This window comes from Anolis sagrei, chromosome 1 (assembly GCF_037176765.1).
Source record: "Anolis sagrei isolate rAnoSag1 chromosome 1, rAnoSag1.mat, whole genome shotgun sequence".
Taxonomy (NCBI): Eukaryota; Metazoa; Chordata; class Lepidosauria; order Squamata; family Dactyloidae; genus Anolis; species Anolis sagrei.
The window spans coordinates 5766712-5791494 of record NC_090021.1 but is presented as its reverse complement, the minus strand read 5'-3'; the positions used below and the strand labels follow the sequence as shown (position 1 = coordinate 5791494).

Genomic DNA, 24783 nt, shown 5'->3' with positions numbered 1-24783 from the left:
CCAAGAAGCAGGAATATTGCATTCAAATCACCCCTGACAGATGGCCATCCAGCCTCTGCTTAAAAGCTTCCAAAGAAGGAGCCTCCACCACACTCCGGGGCAGAGAGTTCCACTGCTGAACGGCTCTCACAGTCAGGAAGTTCTTCCTCATGTTCAGATGGAAACTCCTCTCTTGTAGTTTGAAGCCATTGTTCCATTGCGTCCTAGTCTCCAGGGAAGCAGAAAACAAGCTTGCTCCCTCCTCCCTGTGGCTTCCTCTCACATATTTATACATGGCTATCATATCTCCTCTCAGCCTTTTCTTCTTCAGGCTAAACATGCCCAGCTCCTTAAGCCGCTCCTCATAGGGCTTGTTCTCCAGACCCTTTATCATTTTAGTCGCTCTCCTCTGGACACATTCCAGCTTGTCAATATCTCTCTGGGACACCTGCATCATGTGTTGGGACTCACCCGGCTTCAAGGGCTGGGGTTTATTAAACAAACATAAGGTGAGCCAAGACCTTGAGTCGTTCAAAGGTTGGGCCAACAAAATAGAATTGAAGCACATAGCCAGAGTAAGACAAATCAACACCAGGAGTGCTACTAATGCAGACTAGCTGAGTACTACTTTGCCAAGTCAGGAGCAAGGATAAACAGTAGCCAAAGTTACATTCCAAAAGTCAGGTGCCAAGAGTTCACATAAAAATGTTCACGAATGCAATAGTTTATTATTTTATTTGAAACATTTATATTCCGCCCTTAGGCAGAAAAAAATGAAAAGCAAAGATACAGAATGGGGGACAACGCCTGGCTCGAGAGCAGTACGTGTGAAAAAGATCTTGGGGTTCTTTTGGACAACAAGTTAAACATGAGCCAACAACGTGATACGGCGGCAAAAAAAAAAGCCAACGGATTTTGGCCTGCATCAATAGGAGTCTAGGGTCTAGATCCAGGGAAGTCATGCTACCCCTCTATTCTGCTTTGGTTAGACCACATCTGGAATATTGTGTCCAATTCCAGGCACCACAATTGAAGGGAGATATTGACAAGGTGGAATGTGTCCAGAGGAGGGTGACTAAAATGATAAAAGGTCTGGAGAACAAGCCCTATGAGGAGCGGCTTAAAGAGCTGGGCATGTTTCGCCTGAAGAAGAGAAGGTTGGGAGGAGACATGATAGTCATGTATAAATATGTGAGAGGAAGTCATAGGGAGGAGGGAGCAAGCTTCTTTCTGCTTCCCTGGAGGCTAGGATGCGGAACAATGGCTTCAAATTACAAGAAAGGAGATTCCATCTGAACATGGGGAAGAACTTCCTGTCTGTGAGAGCTGTTCACAGACAGAAGGAGCCCCAGAGTGTGGTGGAGGCTCCTTCTTTGGAGGCTTTTAAACAGAGGCTGGATGGCCATCTGTTGGGGGTGCTTCTTGGCAGAATGGGGTTGGACTGGATGGCCCATAAGGTCTCTTCCAACACTATGATTCTGTGATTCTCACCCCAACGGGGACTCAGGACGGAGCATGACATATATATGGCACGCATTCCATGCTAGAATGTAAAATAACTATAAATATACACAAACACTACAAACAATTACATCTACTTTAAAATTGGTTGTTTAAAGCCATCTCAATATACCATGCTGGCTCCGGCCAGCGGAGTAGGTTTTCTAATATTGCCTTATTACACTGTCCCAAAGGCTTGGAGTACAAACTGAAGTCAGAGTTTCAAAGTCAAGCCAGAAAGTCAGAGGTCAAACTGAAGTCCAAGTCTATAAATCAAAATCAGGAGGTCAGAACAGAATTAGAATCACAGAATTCTAGAGTTGCAAGAAATTTGGTGGGCCATCCAGTCCAACCCCATTCTGCCAAGCAGCACGAAAATCGCATTCAAAGTACCCCCAACAAATGGCCATCCAGCCTCTGTTTAAGAGCCTCCAAAGAAGGGGCCTTCACCACACACAGTGGTAGAGAGTTCCACTGATGAACACCTCTCACAGTCAGGAAGTTCTTCCTAATGTTCAGATGGAATCTTCTTTCTTGTAGGTTGAAGAACAAGGTCAGGATCCAGAACAAGGTCAGAGTCCAGACTTCTAACCCAAGGGCAGCAGAGCCAAGATCCAGGACAAGAGTGCCAAAATCCAGGACAAGAGTACCAAAATACAACATTATCTGCTACCAAAGAGCTATCTCTTCCAGACCCCTTTTTATCCAGAGATCTCAACCTTACCAGATAATAATCCCAGGAGTCTGAGGTGCTTTAAACTCTTCCAAGACGTAGCAGTAGCTGAGCCAACCCAAACACACTACTAGCCATGTAACCATCAATTTAGATCTTGCCTAGATTGTGACATCTATAAATAATTAAAAACAACTCTACACTTTAAAAAAACACAATATTATTATGTCAACAAGCATTAAAGCTACTGATTGGCTGCTCTTCCTGCACCAGACCCACCTCGGTGCGGGCCGATGAAGGCAGAGCCGGGAGGATGTCATCCACGCTCCCCACGAGTTTCCGAAGAGAAAGGCCCACGTCCTGCCAAGGAAGGGGAGGAGAAGCAAAGTGTCAGGTAAAGGTGGCTTTTTAAAAACTAACTTCATTTAGAAGTTTTAAAAGTTACATTAAAAAGTAAAAAGTCCTTCTTGTCCTCTGGCAAAAAATGAATAAAAAGTTTTCCAGTCTTTCCAATGTCCCTTCTTTTAGTAAACATGTTAATTAGTCCATCTCAGCCAAGCTTATCATTATTATCATGCAATCTTCTATTGTTGGGGCTGCTGGGTTTTTCCATGTATGCGCACAGAACAATCTGGCTGCTGTGGTCATGTATTGCAACAGTTTATCAGAGTCATTTGTATCAGTCAGACCAAGTAGAAAAGTCTCAGGTTTTAACTGGATGTTTTGAAAGTTTTGATTGGGCACAAAGATTTCCCCCCACAGTTCTGGAACTCTCATGGAAAACCCACAGCTGAGCAATGATCATCATGTGGGATTTATAGTCTACTATAAAATATTCTGAGGCATAGTCTGACTACTGTGCCCGAGGGACTAGTACTCTTCCTATCCTATGATTGTATGGTACTGTCTTAGGTTAATGATTTAAAGAACTTAAGAGACATGTCTTAGGGATCTCAGCTGGGAGATGGGAGTTGGTAGCCATCATTCAGGACTGCTTTCGTTGTGTATTTCCAAACAACAAAAGGTTGGACTAGATCAGTGGTTCTCAACTTGTTGGTCCCCAAGTGTTTTGGCCCACAACTCCCAGAAATCCCAGCTAGTTTGCCACCTGGGAGTTGAAGGCCAAAACATCTATGATCCTTGCATTAAATTTTATTTATTTTAGTCTGATTAGAATACACCTGCTGAATCCATTGGGCCCATTCTCTTGAATGGATCTAGTCTGGTTCGAACTCATCCATAGGAGGCCAACTCATATAGTTCAGATTTGTGGCCTGGAAACCAAGACTTATGAGGAACATCCAAGGTATCTGGGAATGTTTGACTTGGAGAAGAGAAAGTTCAGAGGAGATATGATAGCCCACTTTAAATTTCAGGAGAAGCCATGGAGAAGATGGAGCAAGCCTGGTTTAAGAGACACAAATTGATGGGCTCCCATTCTCAAGGATCACGGCTCCATTCAAAACATTATTTCTTGATTGAGAGTAGAACTATCCTTTGGAGACCTCCATCATCTTATGCTCTTTGAGAGCAGAATGGATTGCCTCAGATGATGGTGGGACCTCCTTCTTTTAAGGTCTTTAAGTAGAGGTTGGAAAGGCAACTCTCAAAACTTTATTCCCCTGTGCCTGGCAAAATAGACTTTCAGGTCCTTTCCAACTCTGTTAAGCTATGTGTTTAACATTATGGAAAAGTCTGATAGTCACTTCCACCCAATGGTGGGATTGACTCCCTTGTAGAAGCTGGCCTCTCCTTTATTAGGACCTAGAATGTTGGAACTCAACCAAAACCTGCACACATTTGTAGTCCTCATCAAAAACTTAGGCAATTAAGTTATCTGGCAGGGCAAAACCCTTCCCCTTGATCTCTCTGTCCGCTTGTTTTCCTTTCTCTTCTCTTATCACCTTTCTTGTTAAATTGACACTTCTCAGAGCACATTGCAAATCCTGAACCCTCCCTTTCGTTTTCCTCCTGTGAGCATGGAGAGAGACAAGATGCTGCCTGCCTGTGGATAGTTAGATAGTTATGTACCTGTCTGAATGTATCTCCTTCTATGTCCCATCTCGGTGTTTAAGATCTTCTGGGGAGGCCCTGCTCTCAGTCCCACCTCTATCACAAGTGAGGCTGGTAGGGACGAGGGACAGGGCTTTCTCAGTGGTGGCCCCTCACCTGTGAAATTCACTCCCTGGGGAAATTAGGTCATCAACATCCCTCCTCTCCTTCAGAAGAAAGCTGTAAACATGGATATGGGACCAGGCCTTTGTGTAATCTGGCAGACTGACAAGGTAATGACAACCAGAATCTGGAAAGGACTATGGTAATGCTGAATGGACTTACGGATTTTAGAACTCGGTGAACGTTGGCCACTAGATTGGCTTTTAGTTGTTATTCTATTAATTGAATGTTTTAACTATTGTGGTTGTGGCTGTTATATATTTTATCTGTTGAATTGTTGGCATCGAATTGTGCTGGTTGTAAGCCGCCCTGAGTCCCCCCTAGGGGGTTGAGAAGGGCAGGGTAGAAGTGCCCGAAATAAATAATAATAAATAGTCCCTGTGTTTACTTTCCTATCTAGATAGGAAAGTAAACACTTTATAAAGTCTTTTATAATTTTTTGAAGCTTGACTTTGCTTCTGAATGACTTAAGCTCAATTGCTCTACTGCTGGCATTAGAAGCTTCTGGTCTGCTGAACTGCTGCGATTGATGCTTTACCATTCTGTAATACTTTTACCTTTTTTGAACCCCCCCCCCCCCAAACACTAAACAAAACTTGAGATTTGGGTCTTCTTTGACCTCAGTGTTTTCTTTAGTCTCCACCTGAGAAGAACTGGGGTTTCTTTTTGTATTTTGGGGATTGTCTAACGAAAATAAATACGGCAAGACCTTAACAGCCAGGATGTAGCGCTCAGGTGGGTGGTTGCTGACTTCATTCTTGAGCTTCAGAACCGCTTTCACCAGCTCCATGACGTTACTGTAGACGGCGTCATCCGTCCGGTCCAGGTTTGCTGTGGGGTTTGGCTGCAGCGACATCTGAAAGAGGGGAAAATGGGTTCATATCGGCAAGTGCTTCCCACATTTCTGACAACCAAAGAAAATGATCCTTTCTAAATGGAAATGGGAAGTGTATGTTTTTTAAAAGAAATTTTAATTAATTACTACTGCATTCACGATCATGACTTTGATCAATGTAACAGCAGCAGCAGCAGCAATATAAAACTTTATTTATATTCCACTCTATCTCCCCGAAGGGACTCAGTACTATGTAACACAATTTCTGTTCCTGGGTTATAAATGTCATTTCCTAATTGGTTCTACCATAATAACATGGAAAATATTTATTAAACTGCAAAAACGTTGATTTTGAGGGAGGGACATCCTGCAGAACATTTTGCTCTTTTTTTAATGATTATCTCATACGCTCATAGAGTTGGAAGAGACCTGGTGGACCATCCTGTCCTACCCCATTCTGCCAAGAAGCAGGAAAATCACATTCAAAGCACATTCAAAGATGGCCATCCAGCCTCTGTTTCAAAGCCTCCAAAGAAGGAGCCTCCACCACACTCGGGGGCAGAGAGTTCCACTGCTGAACAGCGCTCTCTCTCTCTCTGTCAGGAAGATCTTCCTCATATTCAGGTGGAATCTCAGAGTCTCGACCTATTCAACCTACTTTGTGGCAGTCACAAAAATGAAGTTTCTCAAGCAGAGCAACTATGTTCTATGCAGTTAAACAGGAAATAACACTTTCAAAACAGGAACAGAAAATGTTTCAAATTTTGTTACATAGTGTTATCATAGATCACAATCATAAAAATATCTATAGCAGGGCAGAGGAAAGGATCAGAATCATAGAATCATAGAGTTGGAAGAAACCGCATGGGCCATCCAGTCCAACCCCATTCTGCCAAGAAGCAGGAAGATTGCATTCAAAGCACCCCTGACAGATGGCCATCCAGCCTCTGTTTAAAAGCTTCCAAAGAAGGAGACTCCACCACACCCCAGGGCAGAGAGTTCCTCTGCTGAACAGCTCTCACAGTCAGGAAGTTCTTCCTCAAGTTCAGATGGAATCTCTTTCTTGTAGTTTGAAGCCATTGTTCCTCGTCCTAGTCTCCAGGGTGGCAGAAAACAAGCTTGCTCCCTGTGACTTCCTCTCACATATTTATACATGGCTATCATATCTCCTTTCAGCCTTCTCTTCTTCAGGCTAAACATGCCCAGCTCTTTAAGCCGCTCTTCGTGGGGCTTGTTCTCCAGAACCTTGATCATTTGAGTCGCCCTCCTCTGGACACAGCTTGTCAATATCTCTCTTCAATTGTGGCACAATATTCCAGGTGTGGTCTAACCAAAGTGGAATAGAGCATGGGTAACATGACTTCCCTAGATCTAGACACTATGCTCCTCTTGATGCAGGCCAAAATCCCATTGGCTTTTTTTGCCGCCACATCACATTGTTGGCTCATGTTTAACTTGTTGTCCACGAGGACTCCAAGATCTTTTTCACACGTACTGCTCTCGAGCCAGGCATCGTCCCCCATTCTATATTTTTGCATTTTGTTTTTTCTGCCTAAGCGGAGTATCTTGCATTTGTCACTGTTGAACTTCATTTTATTAGTTTTGGCCCATCCCTCTAAACTGTTCAGATCGTTTTGAATCCTGCTCCTGTCCTCTGGAGTATTGGCTATCCCTCCCAATTTGGTGTCGTCTGCAAACTTGATGATCCTGTCTTCTAACCCTTCATCTAAGTCATTAATGGAGATGCTGAGCAGGACCTGTCTATAATGGTATAGCTTTTAAGGTGTTCCCCTCAAACTATAATGGTATAGTTTTTAAGGTTTTCCCCTCACATGAAGCCAAGTCGTGTCCGACTCTGGGGTGTGGTGCTCATCTCCATTTCTAAGCCGAAGAGCCAGCGTTATCCATAGACACTTCCAAGGTCATGTGGCTGGCATGACTGCATGGAGCACCGTTACCTTCTCACTGAAGTGGTACCCATTAATCTACTCACATTTGCATGTTTTCGAACTGCTAGGTTGGCAGAAGCTGGGGTTGACAGCGGAAGCTCTTGCTACCCCCAGGATTCGAACCTGTGACCTTTTCAGTCAACAAGCTCAGCAGCTCAGTGCTTTAACCCACTGCGCCACCGGGGGCTCCTAATGGTATAGTACAATATAGTAATATATAATACAGATATTGTGCTATGCTAATAATATAATATATTTTGTGTGTGTGTGTGTGTGTGTATACACACATACATATATATATATCTTATAAGCTGTTCTGAGTTCATTTCGGAGTGAGAAGGGTGGCATATAAATGCCGTAAATAAATAAATAAATGCATACATACTTTAGATGGCTAAAATATGAAAGAAAGGGCGTTTTAAATCGCAGGCTTGGGATCTTTCTCTGTGACCTTCTTGCTTTCCCTATTTAGAAGGAGCATGTAAAGAAGCTGCCTTCAAACCAGGAAGAGATAAGAGTAAAAACCCTAGGACAAGATACATACCTGCGGAACAAACCTGGGTGGCTTTTTGGGGGGTCCGGTAAACTCAGCTAAGCCGTCAATAAAAGGAAATATAAAAGTGTCATCATCATCATCATCATCACCATCATCATCTTCATTAGTGAAATTTCAATAACTTTACAAATCCTACAGCCATCTCTTTATCACCCTTGAGCTGATAGATTACAATCAAGAGCACTGCAAAATGAAAATAGAACCCTCCAAATAGAATTTCTTCTCCCACAATGCAATGTCCCTTTACTCCTCCCCAAAATTTGAACATTGCAAAGAGGGAGACTTTGAAAATCCTTTATATATTCTTCTCCTTTCTGTGTTTGCTTTTTCTTTGGTGCATTTGCCTGTGACTTTTCTTTGGGTGCCAATATTTCTAACTCTAAACTGAAGGTCTAAGCTCCTACAATGTTAGAAAGTTGGGTACTGGAGGGGAATTTCATGGGAGTCCTACTCTTATTTGGGAGGAGGAAATGATCTAATTTCCCCTCCAACTCTATGACATTTCATTTAAGATTTCCACCCTGTAAAACTGTATGGAAGCTTGGCAAAGGTCAGAGTCTATGACAATCCAGCTTGGAATCCACTCCAAGTTTTAGCTAAAGCTTCAGGAGAATCTAATCAAGAGACTGGAGTTCAGCACCTTAGAATAGACAGCTCCATTAGGGCCAAAGTAAAAGCTGGAGTGGATTCATGTTGGAACTGTTGGAACCACTGCAATATAGCTTTCAATGAAGGAGACGTCTGTCTCTCTTAAGTGCAAAAGGCATATAATAATTGAATGATGGAAGCACAGAATTAAAAGTATTTTGAGGATAAGGCAGATAGTTTGGGGTTGATACTCACTGTAACCTGACTCCTTTTCAGGAAGTTTCTGAAAAGTAAAAAAAAAAAAAAGAAGACTTATTTGGCATAATCCCATGTTGTCATGTTCAAATGTAAAACCCAAAAGACTCATTTGGGGTGATTTCCCCAGCAAGCATGCATAAAGCTTTGTAGCATTTGTCTAGAAAAGAGAGGAATTAGGATGAAAAGAAGTTAGCCAGCTTTGAAAAGCAAAAGGAAAGTCAAGGATGCAATCCCAGAGAGTCGAAATTGCCAAGGGTTGTACAACTGGTAGAGTTGCCAAGGCTCCCTTGTTTATAAGGGACAGAGGCTAAAATCTTTTGCAGATTTGGTTATTTATTATTTATTTACAGTATTTCTATTCTGCCCTTCTCACCCCGCAGGGAACTCAGGGCAGATTACAACGTATATATACATGGCAAACATTCAATGCCATAGACACACAACATATATAGACAGACACTCAGAGGCTATTTAACTTTCCAGCTTCTGACCACTAGGGAAGCTGTTGTTTCCTCATTCTTTGTATACTTCCTGGAAATCTTTTATGGCCTCGTAAATCAGTTAAATTAGCCTCTCCACACATAGGTGGTACCTACATTTCCTACTTGACATATGCAACTGTCTTTTGGGCTGCAAAGGTCTACAACAAGCTACACAATTTAGGTCGAAAGCTCACTCCAGGCTGGCTTCAAACTCATGACCTTTTGGTCAGTAGTGATCTTAATGCAGCTAACTCCCAGCCAGCTGCGCCACAGTCCCAGTACATTGATTCCTACATATGATCAATGTAGGAATCTATAGGGCCTCCAGTGCAATTCTATGGTCAATGTCTACTGGAGGGTGAGATTGGAAGACCTAGAGATTCAGAGAAAGCCCATATTAATGAAATGTATGAATAACCAAATATGGAAAAGTGGCATCTGCAATTGGGGAGGGCCAACTATATTTTCTTCTCCACAGCCATATAATAAATAGATTTCCGATCCCGTATTTCACCTAGCAATCCAATTGGATGAGTCAATTGGGCTATTGGGTATTTCTGCTTTGGGCCATAGCTGAGCATTTAGCATTCTGCAGTTGTTGTTGTACTTTTTGTTATTGTTGTCATTTTTGCAGTTCTTAGGAAGGAAAGGAAAGTTAAGGCTTTAGAAGAGGGAGCAGAGAGCAGATTTCAGGGCACTTGGAGCAAAGCAAGATCTCTTTGGAGAGACTTACTGGGGGTTCGCTGTCTGGAAAACCCATGGGATCCTATGGCCAGAAAGAGGTGTACACAATCAGCTATCCAAATTAAGTCATAATTAATATTGCCATGAACCGGCAAGACTGACTTTTAATCCAAGTTTACATCCTCCTCCTCCTCCTCCTCAGCGATCATTTGTGGCTGAGTATGATTGCCTTCCAAGTTTACATCCAATCACTGGTGACTAAATTTGAATGTCTACAAGTGGGCTGCATCCCCACCATCAAATCAATGTGATTGGGCATAGCTCAATGCTATGGAATCAAAGGAGTTGTAGTTTTGCAAGGTCTTCAGCCTTCTCTGCCAAATAGCACGTACATTCTTCAAACTAAAATTCCCAGGATCCCACATACAGTCAAGAATACCAAGGCCGCTTTCCTTACAAGGAGAACGGCACTGTGCAATTAGACCAGGTCGCAAATGAGTGGTACCAAACTGTATTAATTCTACAGTGTGGAACCAAGCAAATTCCGTTCGAACTACTGCACTGAGAAGCAAAAGTATAAGACAAATTCTACAAGTTGCATTCTTTGTAATGTGCCGACACATGTTCCTTGAGGAATAATAATAATAATAATAATAATAATAATAATAATAACCCCAAATGTGACCCTGGTGAAGGAATCAGTGGATTCCCAATAGTTGTACGAACTGGGTTGCTGTGAGTTTTCTGGACTGTCTGGCCACGTTCTGGAAGCATTCTCTCCTGACGTTTTGCCTGCATCTGTGGCAGGCATCCTCATTGGTTGTGAGGTCTGTTGGAAACTAGGAAAATTGGGTATATATATCTGTGGAATGTCCAGGGTGGGAGAAAGAACTCTTGTCTGTTGGAGGCATGTGTTAATTTTTCAATTGGCCACCTTGTTTAGCATCAAATGGTCTTGCAGCTTCAAAGACTGGCTGCTTCCTGCCCGGGGGATCCTTTTTTGGGATTTGTTAGCTGGCCCTGATTAATTCATGTCTGGAATTCCTCTGTTTTCTTTATTCACTTTCCTGATTTTAGAGTTTTTTTTATACTGGGAGCCAGGCATGTAGCCGGGGGGGGGGGGGGGAGGGGGGGCTACATGCCTGGCTCCCCCCCCCCCCCCGAAATTCTCATGGTGGTCTGCAAGAAGGCCTTACTGGTGCATTATTTAAACTGTTATGTTTATTCATATCATGATCTGATCACCATGCTCAATATATCCCATATGCATGGGGGTATTGGGGTACCAATACAGAAGGTTTGCTAGTGTAGACCCTCTTTCACTCACTCACACCCCCCCCCCCTCCGAACCAAACTCAGCCCCCACCCCCGAATCAATATCCTGGCTACGGGCCTGCTGGGAGCCATATTTTGTTCATTTTCATAGTTTTTTCCCCCTCCTTTCTGCTGAAATTGTCCACATGATACCAGTATTCAAAAAACCCTCTAAAATCAGTGAATAAAGAACAATGTTCAGAAAGCAGATGAATTCCAGACATGACTCAATCAGGGCCAGCTAACACCTCCCAACAAAGGATTTCCCCAGGCAATAAACAGCCAGACTTTGAAACTGAAAGGCTAATCAATGTTAATGTAATGTATCGCTGGGCTTGGCCTCATGTAAGCTTCTCAAGGTGGCCAACTGAAATATTCACACCTGCCTCCAACAGACAAGAGTTTTTTCTCCCACCTGAACATTCCACAGGTATATAAACCCCACTTGCCTCATTTCCAACAGACCTCACAACCTCTGAGGATGCCTGCCATAGATGCGGGTGAAATGTCAGGAGAGAATGCTTCTGGAACATGCCCAGGCAGCCCGTAAACCCACAGCAACCCAGTGATTCTGGCCATGAAAGCTTTCAAAAACACATTGTACGAACTATTTTGGGGAGTCCCACTCACCAGGGCTTTGTCCTCCTGCCGCAGCCACTGATAGTCCTCCACCATCTGCCTCTGCTGCTTGTCAATCAGCTGCTTCATCTTGGCCCGCTCCATCTCCCACAGCTTCTGCGCTTCCTCGCGGCTGCTGGGGCGCAGGAAGTCCTCCTCCTTCAGGACCAGGGAAAAAACACAGAATCAGAGAATCCTAAAGTTGGAAGGGAACCCCAGGGGCCATCTAGTCCAACCCTCCTCTATGCAGGAAAAGCACAATCAAACGCCTCCCGAAAGATGGCCATCCAGACTCTGTTTAAAAGCCTCTAAAGAAGGAGCTTCCACCAGACTCTGAGACAGAGAGTTCTACAGTGTTTATTGCATTCTTGGAGATGTTGATGGGACCACAACTAAATGCAAAATTTATGTTATGTATATAAAACATCTTATCCTGGGATCTCTAGTTTGGGACCGCTCCAGACTACAAATCCCAAGGCTGCATAGGATGCTGCTGTGGCAGTTCATAGAATCAAAGAATCAAAGAGTTGGAAGAGACCTCCTGGGCCATCCTGTCCAACCCCAATCTGCCAAGAAGCAGGAATATTGCATTCAAATCACCCCTGACAGATGGCCATCCAGCCTCTGTTTAAAAGCTTCCAAAGAAGGAGCCTCCACCACACTCCCTCTGGGGCAGAGAGTTCCACTGCTGAATGGCTCTCACAGTCAGGAAGTTCTTCCTCATGTTCAGATGGAATCAAATACCTTGGACTTCTCCACCTTCCATGTACAGCTCACCACTTGTGGACTCAATGCATCTGACTCACACAGAGAAATAGCAAAATATCCCATTGGGAAAGCTACATTTAAGAGCAGACTGGCCAAGTTGGAGCTGGGCAAAGGGAGCAGCAGAAGCAAATTTTAGGGGCAACACGGGCAAAAGCACACAGAGGAATAAGGCCATTGAATGGTACCTTGTTTTTGGTCAATTAGGATGGATAGCTGCAAGGATCTGAAAGTACCACCCATCCTGTGCCCCCCATAAGCTGTGGACCCACCAGTTCTGATCACACAGTACAATCTGTCCAAAATCAGAGGAAATTCTAGCCACTTCCATTTTGTGTTTCCTTCTGATCCCTTAAGGTCAAGCTGATGTCCAAAGTGGATCCGCCTGCCTCTTGTTGGAACTCCACCACATCCTGCTCAAGCTTGTAGTCCTCATCAAGGACTTAGATAAGTAGATGAGTGAGTTGGCAGGGGAAAACCCTTCCCCTATTGGCCCCTCTTTCTTCCTCTCTCTGTTCTCAAGCTGATATTTCTCAGTGACATGCCTCTTTTTTCTGAGCACCTTGCAAAACTCAGAGTCCTCCACTTTCTAAGTTCAGGTTCTTACCTATAAAGCCCTGAATGGTTTGAGACCCGCCTACCTACGTGATCGCATATCTGTATACGAACCCACACGATCCCTTTGATCTTCCGGAGAGGCCCTACTCTCGATCCCACCAGCATCGCAGGCACGTTTGGTGGGGACAAGAGAGAGGGCCTTTTCGGTGGTGGCCCCTCGACTCTGGAACTCACTCCCTAAAGACATCAGACAGGCCCCAACCCTGGCAGTTTTCAGGAGGAGCTTGAAGACGTGGTTGTTCCAGTGTGCCTTCCCAGAATAATGAATCCCATAGCACTTTGTCTTCCAAAGCACTTTACATTTCCCTGAGTCTGCTTGTATGCCCTCTACAAACACTAGTATCACCTTTCGCTTATGGCCCAGCATTATTTCCAATTTTAACTCTACATTTGGCCTTCCCACTGTTTTAATTATGTGTTGCTTCTTTAATAATGTTGTTTATTTTATTGTCTATGTTTTTTTAATTGCTTGTATCAATATTTTATTGCTTTTGTTGTTGTGTTGGACTCGGCCTCATGTAAGCCGCACCGAGTCCCTTGGGAGATGGTAGCGGGGTACAAATAAAGCTAATAATAAATAATAATACTGTAAGCATGGAAAGGGGCAAGATGTATGCTGCCTGTAGATACCATATTTACTTGAATCTAATGCTCACTTTTTTTGATTAAATGACCTTGCCGCAACATTAGATTTACGTCCTACAGCAGTGTTTCTCAACCTGGGGGTTGGGACCCCTGAGGGGGTCGTGAGGGGGTGTCAAAGGGGTCGCCAAAGACCATCAGAGAACATGATTATTGGGATTCTGTGTGGGAAGTTTGACCCAATTCTATTGTTGGTCGAGTTCAGAAGGCTCTTTGATTGTAGGTGAACTATAAATCCCAACAACTAGAACTCCCAAATGTCAAGGTCTATTTTCCCCAGACTCCACCAGTGTTCACATTTGGGCATATTGAGTACTTGTGCCAAGTTTGGTCCAGATTCATTATTGCATGAATCCACAGCACTCCTCTGGGTATAGGTGAACTACAACTCCCAAACTCAAGGTCAATGCCCACCAAAGCCTTCCAGTGTTTTCTAATAGTCATGGGAGTTCTGTGTGCCAAGTTCGGTTTAAATCCATCGCTGGTGGAGTTCAGAACGCTCTTTGATTATAGGTGAACTATGAATCCCAGCAACTACATCTTCCAAATTACAAAATCAATCCTCCCTCCAACCCCACTAGCATTCACATTTGGGCATATAGGGTATTTGTGCTCAATTTAGTCCAGTGAATGAAAATCCATCCTGCATATCGGATATTTACAATTTATAACAGTAGTAAAATGACAGGTATCAAGTAGCAATGAAAGCAATATTATGGTTGGGGGTCACCACAACATATGGAACTGCATTAAGGGGTCACGGCATTAGCAAGGTTGAGAACCACTGTCCTACAGTAATGTTTGTGCTGAGCCAAAGCAAAAGGAGAAAGTGCTTCAGGAGATGCGCCTGGAGATTGTATTTGAAGGACCTCAGATCTAATTTAATGACCATGGCTCAATGCTATGGGATCCTGGGATTTGTAGTTTGGTGAGGCATCAGCCTTCTTTGGCAGAGAAGGCTCAAAACCTTGTCAAACTACAGCTCCCATAGCACTGAACCAAGACAATTAAAATGGATTCATTCTAAAGCAGACATGGGCAAACTTGGGCCCTCCAGGTGTTTTGGACTTCAACTCCCACAATTCCGGCTGTTAGGAATGGTGGGAGTTGAAGTCCAAAACACCTGGAGGGCCCAAGTTTGCCCATGCTTGTTCTATAGCGTAGATGCATCCCAAAGTTTTCTTTTGTATCGCTGGAAGCTTTGGTGTTCTAATATAATAACTGTTTATTGACACTGTATTCCAGGTAAGGTCTGACTAAAGCCAAATACAAAGGCTCCATGACTTCCCTCAATCTAGCCATTAACGAAGGAATCCTAAGCAAACAGAAACTGCAATGCACACATTTTTGGGGGCAAATTACAAGAGCACACTTCTTGTATTGTCGAAGGCTTTCATGGCCGGAATCACTGGGTTGTTGTAGGTTTTTCCGGGCTGTATGGCCATGTTCTAGAGGCATTTTCTCCTGACGTTTCGCCTGCATCTATGGCAAGCATCCTCAGTACCTCACTACCTCTGAGGATGCTTGCCATAGATACAGGCGAAACGTCAGGAGAAAATGCCTCTAGAACATGGCCATATAGCCCGAAAAAACCTACAACAACCCAGCACACTTCTTGCTGCTGTACATTACATTCAGCAGTATTTTTTAAAGTTTCAGTGTTTTGAAAATTGAGCTGCGTATTAGATTCAATGTGTATTCGAATAATAGAATCATAGAGTTGGAAGAGACCACGTGGAACATCTAGTCCAATCTCTTCTGCCATGAAGGAAAAGCACAATCAAAGCACCCCTGACAGATGGCCATCCAGCCACTGTTTAAAAGCCTCCAAGGAAGGAGCTTCCACTAGACTACAAAGCAGAGAGTTCCACTGCTGAACAGCTCTCACAGTCAGGAAGTTATTCTTAATGTTCAGGTGGAATCTCCTTTCCTATCATTTAAACTCCGAGTCCTAGTTTCCAGGGCAGCAGAAAACAAACCTGCTCCCTCTACCTTATGATACCCTTTCACAGATTTATACATGGCTCCTCTCATATTTCCTCTCAATCTTCTCTTAATCATAGAATCAAAGAGTTGGAAGAGACCTCATGGGCCATCCAGTCCAACCCCATTCTGCCAAGAAGCAGGAATATTGCATTCAAATCACCCCTGACAGATGGCCATCCAGCCTGTTTAAAAGCTTCCAAAGAAGGAGCCTCCACCACACTCCGGGGCAGAGAGTTCCACTGCTGAACGGCTCTCACAGTCAGGAAGTTCTTCCTCATGTTCAGATGTAATCTCCTCTCTTCTGCAGGCTAAACTGACACAGCTCTTTGAGATGCTCCTCATAGGGATTCATAGTCTCCAGACCTTTGATAATTTTAGTCTCCCTCCTCTGGACAACTTCCAGCTTGTCAATATCTCTTTTGAACTGTTGTGCCTAAAACTGGACACAGTATTTCAGGTAAGGTCTGACTAAAGCCAAATAAAAAAGCACCATGACTTCCCTCAATCTAGACACGATACTCCTTTTGATGCAGCCCAAAATCCCATTGGCTTTTTGAGCTGCTGCATCACACTATTGGCTTGTATCCAACTTGTTGCCCATGAAGACTCCCAAGATCTTTTTCATATGGACTGTTATTGACCCAGACATTAGACTTGAGCAAATATATAACTTATTTAAGTTTGACTCTGCTCCTGTATTGTTGAAACTCAATAGCTCTACTGCTGGCATTGGAAGCTTCTCATCTGCCGAACTGCTGCTGCTGCTGCTTTGGAATGCTTTTGTCCTTTCATTGAAATGGCCCTGCAACCCCTCCTCTTACCCTCATGCTGTGGCGCTTGAAGACGTTGTGCCGGTTGAGGGGTGGAGTGTGCAGGGAGTTGGCAGGAGATGGGTACTCAATGGGGCTGGTGAGCGTCGGCGAACTGGCGCACAGGCCCTCGGGCACCTGAGAAAGCGAAGCAAAGGGCAGCAGGCAGCACAGGACAACAAGCACAGAGGCAGCAACATCAGACACAACAACAGTGGTATTAGAGGCCCACAGAGAAGGAAAGGAGACGTTCTCATTGAGAAGAACAACCTTGTTCGTTGGATCAGATCTACACCACTCTTGGATGTTGGACGAGTTCAGCTCCATGCAGCATTTGGCTGATGATACAGTGCAATAACACCACCACACTATTACACCATATTGACTTCAGCCCCATCTACACAACCATATAATCCAGTTTCTGAATCCAGATTACACTACGTCACACAATTTTTGTTCCTGGGTAACAAATGTCATTTTCTAATTGGTTCTATCATAAAAAACATGGGAAAAGTTTATTAAACTGGGGTGCTGTGTCTTTTCTGTGCTGTACAGCTGTGTTCCAGCAGCATTTTCTCCTGACGTTTCACCTGCATCTGTGGCTGGCATGTTCAGAGTTTATTAAACTGCCAAAACTTTGTTTTTATGGGACATCCTGCATGCAACACATTTTGCTCTAGTGTTTCAATTAGTATTTCATAGGTAAAGGTAAAGGTAGTCCCCTGACATTAAGTCCAGTGATGTCTGACTCTGGGGTGTGGTGCTCATCTCAATTTCTAAGCCGAAGAGCCAGCGTTGTCCGTAGACACCTCCAAGGTCATGTGGCCGGCATGACTGCATGGAGCGCCCTTACCTTCCCGCCGGAGCGGCACCTATTGATCTACTCACATTTGCATGTTTTCGAACTGCTAGGTTGGCAGAAGCTAGGGCTGACAGCGGAAGCTCACGCCGCTCCCTGGAATCGAACCTGCGACCTTTCGATCAACAAGCTCAGCAACTCAGTGCTTTAACCCACTGCACCACCGTGGGCTCCTTTAGTATTAGTCTCAACCAATTCAACAGAGCTTGTGGCAGCCACACAAAACTAAGTTTCTGGTGCATAACAACTACTTTCAGAGTAAGTACCGCACAACTAAACAGGAACAACACTTTAAAACCAGGAACAGATTTTTTTCAAATGTTATTACATAATTTTATCTGCCTTGAACTGGATTATATGTGAGTGTAGATCCAGCCTTCCATTTTGGAGAGGCTCTGTTTGTGTGCATAGGTGCTGAATGATGAAAAGAGGGAGGAAAAATGTTTTTGGGAGGTTTGGGGTGAACACAACAGAATGTTTTGTGAGATACAATTTGAGGTCAAATAGGTGGTGCAATCCTGAAAGTGGTTCTGAAGACGCAATGGGAAAAAGCACTCCCCAATGGATAGCGTTGTAACAGACAACACATGTTTAGTAATAGAGGAGATGTGTGCAATAGGGATCCAAATGACACAAAGCAGAAGTGAATCTACAGCAACCTTGTGCATGCTTAAGGTTGTTGTTGCTGTTGTTGATTATATTCCTTTCAATTTTTTGCAAGGACCCAAACCCCCATGGCTCATGGAGTAGTGATTGTAGTCCCTCACTATATAGTAAAGTCCTACAATTGCTGCTGTATGGGGTGGGCAGAAAAGCACCCAGTTGTGCCTGTATAGTAAAGGTAAAGGATTCCCCTTAAGTCCAGTTGTGTCCAACTCTGGGGGTGGTGCTCATCTACATTTCTAAGCCAAAGAGCTGGTGTTGTCCCTAGATGCCTCCTAGGTCATGTGGCCAGCATGACTGCATGGAGTGCCATCACCTTCCCAACGGAGCGTTACCTATTGATCTACTCATATTTGTATGTTTTCGAACTACTAGGTTGGCAGAAGCTGGGACTAACAGTGGAAGGTCACCCCACTCCCCAGATTTGAACCACCAACCTTTCAGTCAGCAAGTTCAGCAGCTCAGTGGTTTAACCTGCTGTGCCACCGGGGGCTCCTATATCTGATTACATCTTCCCTGGAAGACCTCTTTCATATCCCAGGTGAAGATGTTTTTGGTCTGCCTCTGGCTATGAGAATAATGGTAAATCCACGATGGAGTTGCAATCCTAATGCAACTCCTTGGGTAAGTGTCGAACATGGGTGTTTATGTAGAGTGAAATATTGCTTGTAGTTTAAACAGTGTGGTGTAGCAATGCAAGAGTTAAATTCATAGAGCACTTTGGAAAGTTCCTGCGGAGAAGCTGGATGCTTAAAAACTGATAAGCCAGGAATGTGTGCTTCTTGTGGTGTATTGCAAGAAGGTTGCAAGTTCGAAGCCCTGGGTCGGCATGAGCAGTCGACTGTCAGCCCTGCTCAGTGTTTACCTAAGCAGTTTGAAAACAGCTTTCGTTGTAATTAGAGAAATTAGGTACCGTTAAAAGTGGGAGAGGTATTTTATGATGCCATATAGAAAGAGAAAATGCTGGGCGACCAAAAAGGAAGGAGGAAGTCCTGACGGCTCTTCATCATAGAGAACGGAGCAACAGCACCATCTGTGGCTGGACTCACCTTCCTTGGCACCAAAAAAACCAGTTGGACACTGAGTCAACAACACCTTTCTGTTCTGTCTGCCGGTGTATTGTGTATACAAAAAGCGGAATTGAATGTTTGCTGTGTATGTGTGCTGTGATATGCCCTGAGTCCCCTTCGGAGTGAGAAGGGCAGAATATAAATAAAGTGTTATTGCTGTTGTTATTATTATTATTATTATGCCGATGTGATCAGACATGATTTATTCTGCTCTTCTGTATATAGCGTGAATTGGAATAAAGATAAGTGCTGCTCCGGGCTTTGGAGCTGATTAAAGTAGCATGCTGCATTATTTTCCTTTGTGCCTTCAGCAGTTGCTGAGAGGTCAGAGAAGATTGGGATAAGAGAGAGATTATATATGTCAATAAATCAACACTTAGGAAAAGGGAAATGGAACCAGGTCCCACATATGTAGAATCTGAAAATTATGAATAATCTTTGAAATTCAAATCCACAATTGCCAGGGATTAAAATAAAGAAAGAGGCCAAGCACTTAAAGCAAAATAGGGACTGAGCATGTTCATTTGGGAATGGGATATAGAAAATGGTTCAGATGTTGGAAGGGGAGAAACAAAAGAGGGACAGTCTTGGTGAGTTTGTGGCTGATTGGGAACATGTCCAGGCTGCAGTATTTTATTGCAGGTTCAATATAATGTATATGTGTGTCGTTGCAGTGAACGTAATCTTTCCATGTCCATTTTTTGCAAAACTGCATGCGGTTTTCCCACAAAACACTTCTTGCAAAAATAAGGACCTCTTCGTCATCTGCATTTCTTAAAAAGGAAAAAAGTTTGCATTTATTCTGTGAAATTCTTTGCCTTGCAAAAATTCAGCATGAACAGATTCCTGAGGAAAGAGTTTGCGTTTAGTGAAGACATCTTGGCTTGGGCTGCTGGAGAAATCCTGAGAGGCGTGAAGCGGCTGCGACGAATTCAGCAGAGAAAGGGGGAAAGGCAAAGTCGAAGAGCTCGAAAGAAACAAACACGCAACAGGTATGTGAGTCTGGCCGACAAGACACCAAAAAATGGCAACCGCGAAGGGACTGCAGCTCTTTCGTCAAAGATGGAACTAGGTATCAAACAGAGCATCAACATGCTGAAATATGGGAGCCGTTTAGATCTTACCTGGAACTGGAGTTTGGGGGCCAGGAGGTTGGTCTGTGGCGGTGGCTTGTACTTTGGTCGGCTGGGCTGCAAAGAACAACCAGGACAATTATATGAGAGAAAGGAACTGTCTGGTGCCAACAAGATATATAGAATCATAGAATCATAGAATCATAGAATCAAAGAGTTGGAAGAGACCTCATGGGCCATCCAGTCCAACCCCATTCTGCCAAGAAGCAGGAATATTGCATTCAAATCACCCCTGACAGATGGCCATCCAGCCTCTGTTTAAAAGCTTCCAAAGAAGGAGCCTCCACCACACTCCGGGGCAGAGAGTTCCACTGCTGAATGGCTCTCACAGACAGGAAGTTCTTCCTAATGTTCAGATGGAATCTCCTCTCTTGTAGTTTGAAGCCATTGTTCCGCGTCCTAGTCTCCAAGGAAGCAGAAAACAAGCTTGCTCCCTCCTTCCTGTGGCTTCCTCTCACATATTTATACATGGCTATGATATCTCCTCTCAGCCTTCTCTTCTTCAGGCTAAACATGCCCAGTTCCCTAAGCCGCTCCTCATAGGGCTTGTTCTCCAGACCCTTGATCATTTTAGTCGCCCTCCTCTGGACACATTCCAGCTTGTCAATATCTCTCTTGAATTGTGGTGCCCAGAATTGGACACAATATTCCAGATGTGGTCTAACCAAAGCAGAATAGAGGGGTAGCATTACTTCCTTAGATCTAGACACTATGCTCCTATTGATGCAGGCCAACATCCCATTGGCTTTTTTTGCCGCCACATCACATTGTTGGCTCATGTTTAACTTGTTGTCCACGAGGACTCCAAGATCTTTTTCGCACGTACTGCTCTCGAGCCAGGCATTGTCCCCCATTCTGTATCTTTGCATTTCATTTTGTTTTCTATTTCTCCTGCTGGATTAATACAAACAATGCAAACCACTACTGCACTTCGGATTCTGTTGAGGGAACTTCAGGATGAAAGAGGAAAGGAGGAGCAGGAGGGAGACACATGAGGACCTTTTGAAAGAAGATGGGAAACTAGGAAGAGAGAGGACTCCTCCGTTGGAGCATGTTCAAATCCTCCCTCCATCTTCAAACTACCAGAAAGAAGATTCCATCTGAACATTAGGAAAAACTTCCTGACTGTGAGAGCTGTTCAGCAGTGGAACGTTCTGCTCAGAGTGTGATGGAGACTTCTTCTTTGGAGGCTTTTAATTAGAGGCTGGATGGCCATCTGTCAGGGGTGCTTTGAATGCGATTTTCCTGCTTCCTGGCAGGAGGTTGGAATGAATGGCCCACCAGGTCTCTTCCAACATAGGATTCTATGATTCTATGGTCTGCAGTACGTGTGAAAAAGATCTTGGAGTCCTCGTGGACAACAAGTTAAACATGAGCCAACAATGTGATGTGGCGGCAAAAAAAGCCAATGGGATTTTGGCCTGCATCAATAGGAGCATAGTGTCTAGATCTAAGGAAGTAATGCTACCCCTCTATTCTGCTTTGGTTAGACCACATCTGGAATATTGTGTCCAATTCTGGGCACCACAATTCAAGAGAGATGTTGACAAGCTGGAAAGTGTCCAGAGGAGGGCGACTAAAATGATCAAGGGTCTGGAGAACAAGCCCTATGAGGAGCGGCTTAGGGAACTGGGCATGTTTAGCCTGAAGAAGAGAAGGCTGAGAGGAGATATGATAGCCATGTATAAATATGTGAGAGGAAGCCACAGGGAGGAGGGAGCAAGCTTGTTTTCTGCTTCCTTGGAGACTAGGACGCGGAACAATGGCTTCAAACTACAAGAGAGGAGATTCCATCTGAACATTAGGAAGAACTTCCTGACTGTGAGAGCCGTTCAGCAGTGGAACTCTCTGCCCCGGAGTGTGGTGGAGGCTCCTTCTTTGGAAGCTTTTAAGCAGAGGCTGGATGGCCATTTGTCAGGGGTGATTTGAATGCAATATTCCTGCTTCTTGGCAGGGGGTTGGACTGGATGGCCCATGAGGTCTCTTCCAACTCTATGATTCTATGATTCTATGATCCCTCTTACCTTTGGAGGAGGGTCTTGGAAAGAGGGGGGCTCCATGATTTTAGGGGGACGGTGGCGGTTATTCCTCTCTTGTTCCCGGGCCATCTCCTTCTCCATTTGGTAAATGTCGCTGCAAACAAGAAGGAAGGAAACAAAGGAAAGGAATCAGGAGTCTATTTCAAGGCTCCACCTACTACCTAGGATGCATCTACACTGTAGAATCAATGTAGTCTGATACCACTTTAGCTGTCATGGCTGAATCCTGGGAGCCGTAGTTTCATAAATCAATTCTGCAAAAGTTAAACCTGTGCAAGTCAAGATTTGATTGTATATTCTACATGTAAAACTAGAAGAATCAGAAGAATGCAAAAATAAAAAGTCATAATTCATTCAGGTTGCAGAATTCCCCTTTTGCTATTGTAAATAGCATGGCAGTATTATATTTATATCATGCTTTCCAATCTTAAAATGAATCTTAAGTCCTCAGGCCTGACACCTCAGTAAACTCTGGAACAAGAATGCCAAAAAGTCATATCATATTTCTTCAATTTTAGGATGTTGTTGATTGTTAACCTAATTTCAATACCACCAACAGAAGACAGATAGATAGATCAAAGTGCAGGGTGCTACATGTGTGTGTGTGTGTGTATGTATGTTTGTATGAAAAGCACCTGCAATCCCAAGATGCACTGCATTTTTAGAGATGTTTACATGGGGAAAGAAGTGCATCTTAGAATTAAAAAAAAATACAATAATTTATTCAGGTTGCAGAATCTCGCAATTTTGCAATTTTGGAAATTAGCAGACTGGTCAGAACTGTAGTGTCTACTGACACCCCAATCTTCTATACTGTTATATATTTTATTATTGTGTTTATTTATAGCTTACTTTTATTTTTTGACTCAGAGGCAATAAAAAGAAGAATGAGACAAATGACATAATTTGTTCCTTTCGGTTGCTGAATCTGTCCTTTGCAATCACAGAATCTAGGTCGGATGACATTAAGAATTGGGAAGTTTCCACACCTCAATGAACTCTATTATTATTATTATTATTATTATTATTATTATTATTGAAATAACTATAATCAATAATAATAACAACACTATGTAACAAAATTTGAAAAAGTATCTGTTCCAGGTTTGAAAGTGTTATTTTCTAATTAATTTGAAAGGAATTCGAGTCTCCTGCAGTAGAGATAAAGCAGGGTATAAATAATAATAATAATAATAATAATAATAATAATCATCATCATCATCATCAAAGTATGGACCGTCGATATCGCAATCCCAGGTGACAGCAGAGTTGCAGAGAACCAACTGGAAAAGATGACATGACTTGAGGATTTAAAAATCAAACTGCAAAGGCTCTAGCACAAACTAGGAAAGGTGGCCCCAGTGGTGATCGGCACACTGGGTGCAGTGCCCTAAGACCTTGGCTGGAGAGGATTCAGAGCCTCAGGAGATTGGATCTCTATGTGGCTCTTGTGTTCAGAGATATTGACATTTTGAGAGGAGGTCTTGACCTGGATATGCCGAATAACAGGGTGGGCATTGCTGGGGTCCCCACTGACCTGAGGCTGCAGACCAACTCCTTGAACTTTGGCCTGTCGTTGGGGTCGTAATCCCAGCAGCGGGTCATGAGGGCGTAGAGGAGCGGAGGGCAAGCGTCTGGCTTGGGCAGGCGGTCTCCCTTCTCCAAAACCCCAATCACGTCCTTGTTCTCCAGCCAGAAAAAGGGCTGCTTGCCGAAGCTGAGGATTTCCCACATGCAAACCGCTGGAGGGAAAAATATAGAGAAAGAGTGTGCAGAGTTATTTCTTTTCTTTCATTTTTTTAAATCCAACATTTCTCATGATATAAGGACTCAAGGAGCCCCCTGTGTCAGCAGGACTGAAGACCGACAGGTTGCAGGTTCGAATCCGGGGAGAGGCGGATGAGCTCCCTCTATCAGCTCCAGCTCCTCATGCGGGGAAATGAGAGAAGCCTCCCACAAGGATGATAAAAACATGACTTCATCATAGAATCATAGAATCAAAGAGTTGGAAGAGACCTCCTGGGCCATCCAGTCCAACCCCCTGCCAAGAAGCAGGAATATTGCATTCAAATCACCCCTGACAGATGGCCATCCAGCCTCTGCTTAAAAGCTTCCAAAGAAGGAGCCTCCACCACACTCCGGGGCAGAGAGTTCCACTGCTGAACGGCTCTCACAGTCAGGAAGTTCTTCCTAATGTTCAGATGGAATCTCCTCTCTTGTAGTTTGAAGCCATTGTTCCACGTCCTAGTCTCCAAGGAAGCAGAAAACAAGCTTGCTCCCTCCTCCCTGTGGCTTCCTCTCACATATTTATACATGGCTATCATATCTCCTCTCAGCCTTCTCTTCTTCAGGCTAAACATGCCCAGCTCCCCAAGCCGCTCCTCATAGGGCTTTTTCTCCAGACCTTTGATCATTTTAGTCGCCCTCCTCATCCAGGCGTCCCCTGGGCAACGTCCTTGCAGATGGCCAATTCTCTCACACCAGAAGCGACTTGCAGTTTCTCAAGTCGCTCCTGACACGACAAAAAAAAAAAGGTAGCTAATCAGGAATACAATGCAGTGCAGATCAAAAAAACAACAAGTGGATGA

At 43.9% G+C, this 24783-nt stretch overlaps 1 protein-coding gene across 1 annotated transcript in view; it reads right to left on the bottom strand.

Annotated features, from left to right (window-relative positions):
• The window catches only part of PTK2B (protein tyrosine kinase 2 beta), a 117113-nt gene that overhangs the window by 1822 nt on the left and 90508 nt on the right, over positions 1 to 24783 (bottom strand). The window contains exons 21-30 of the mRNA XM_067462568.1: positions 23733 to 23937; positions 22181 to 22289; positions 20148 to 20213; positions 16444 to 16569; positions 11624 to 11770; positions 9729 to 9761; positions 8511 to 8538; positions 7656 to 7702; positions 5037 to 5183; positions 2432 to 2512 (exon numbers count right to left, since the gene is read on the bottom strand). Of these exons, the coding sequence (XP_067318669.1) occupies positions 2432 to 2512; positions 5037 to 5183; positions 7656 to 7702; positions 8511 to 8538; positions 9729 to 9761; positions 11624 to 11770; positions 16444 to 16569; positions 20148 to 20213; positions 22181 to 22289; positions 23733 to 23937 (989 nt within the window). The remainder of the gene's footprint in view (positions 1 to 2431; positions 2513 to 5036; positions 5184 to 7655; positions 7703 to 8510; positions 8539 to 9728; positions 9762 to 11623; positions 11771 to 16443; positions 16570 to 20147; positions 20214 to 22180; positions 22290 to 23732; positions 23938 to 24783) is intronic.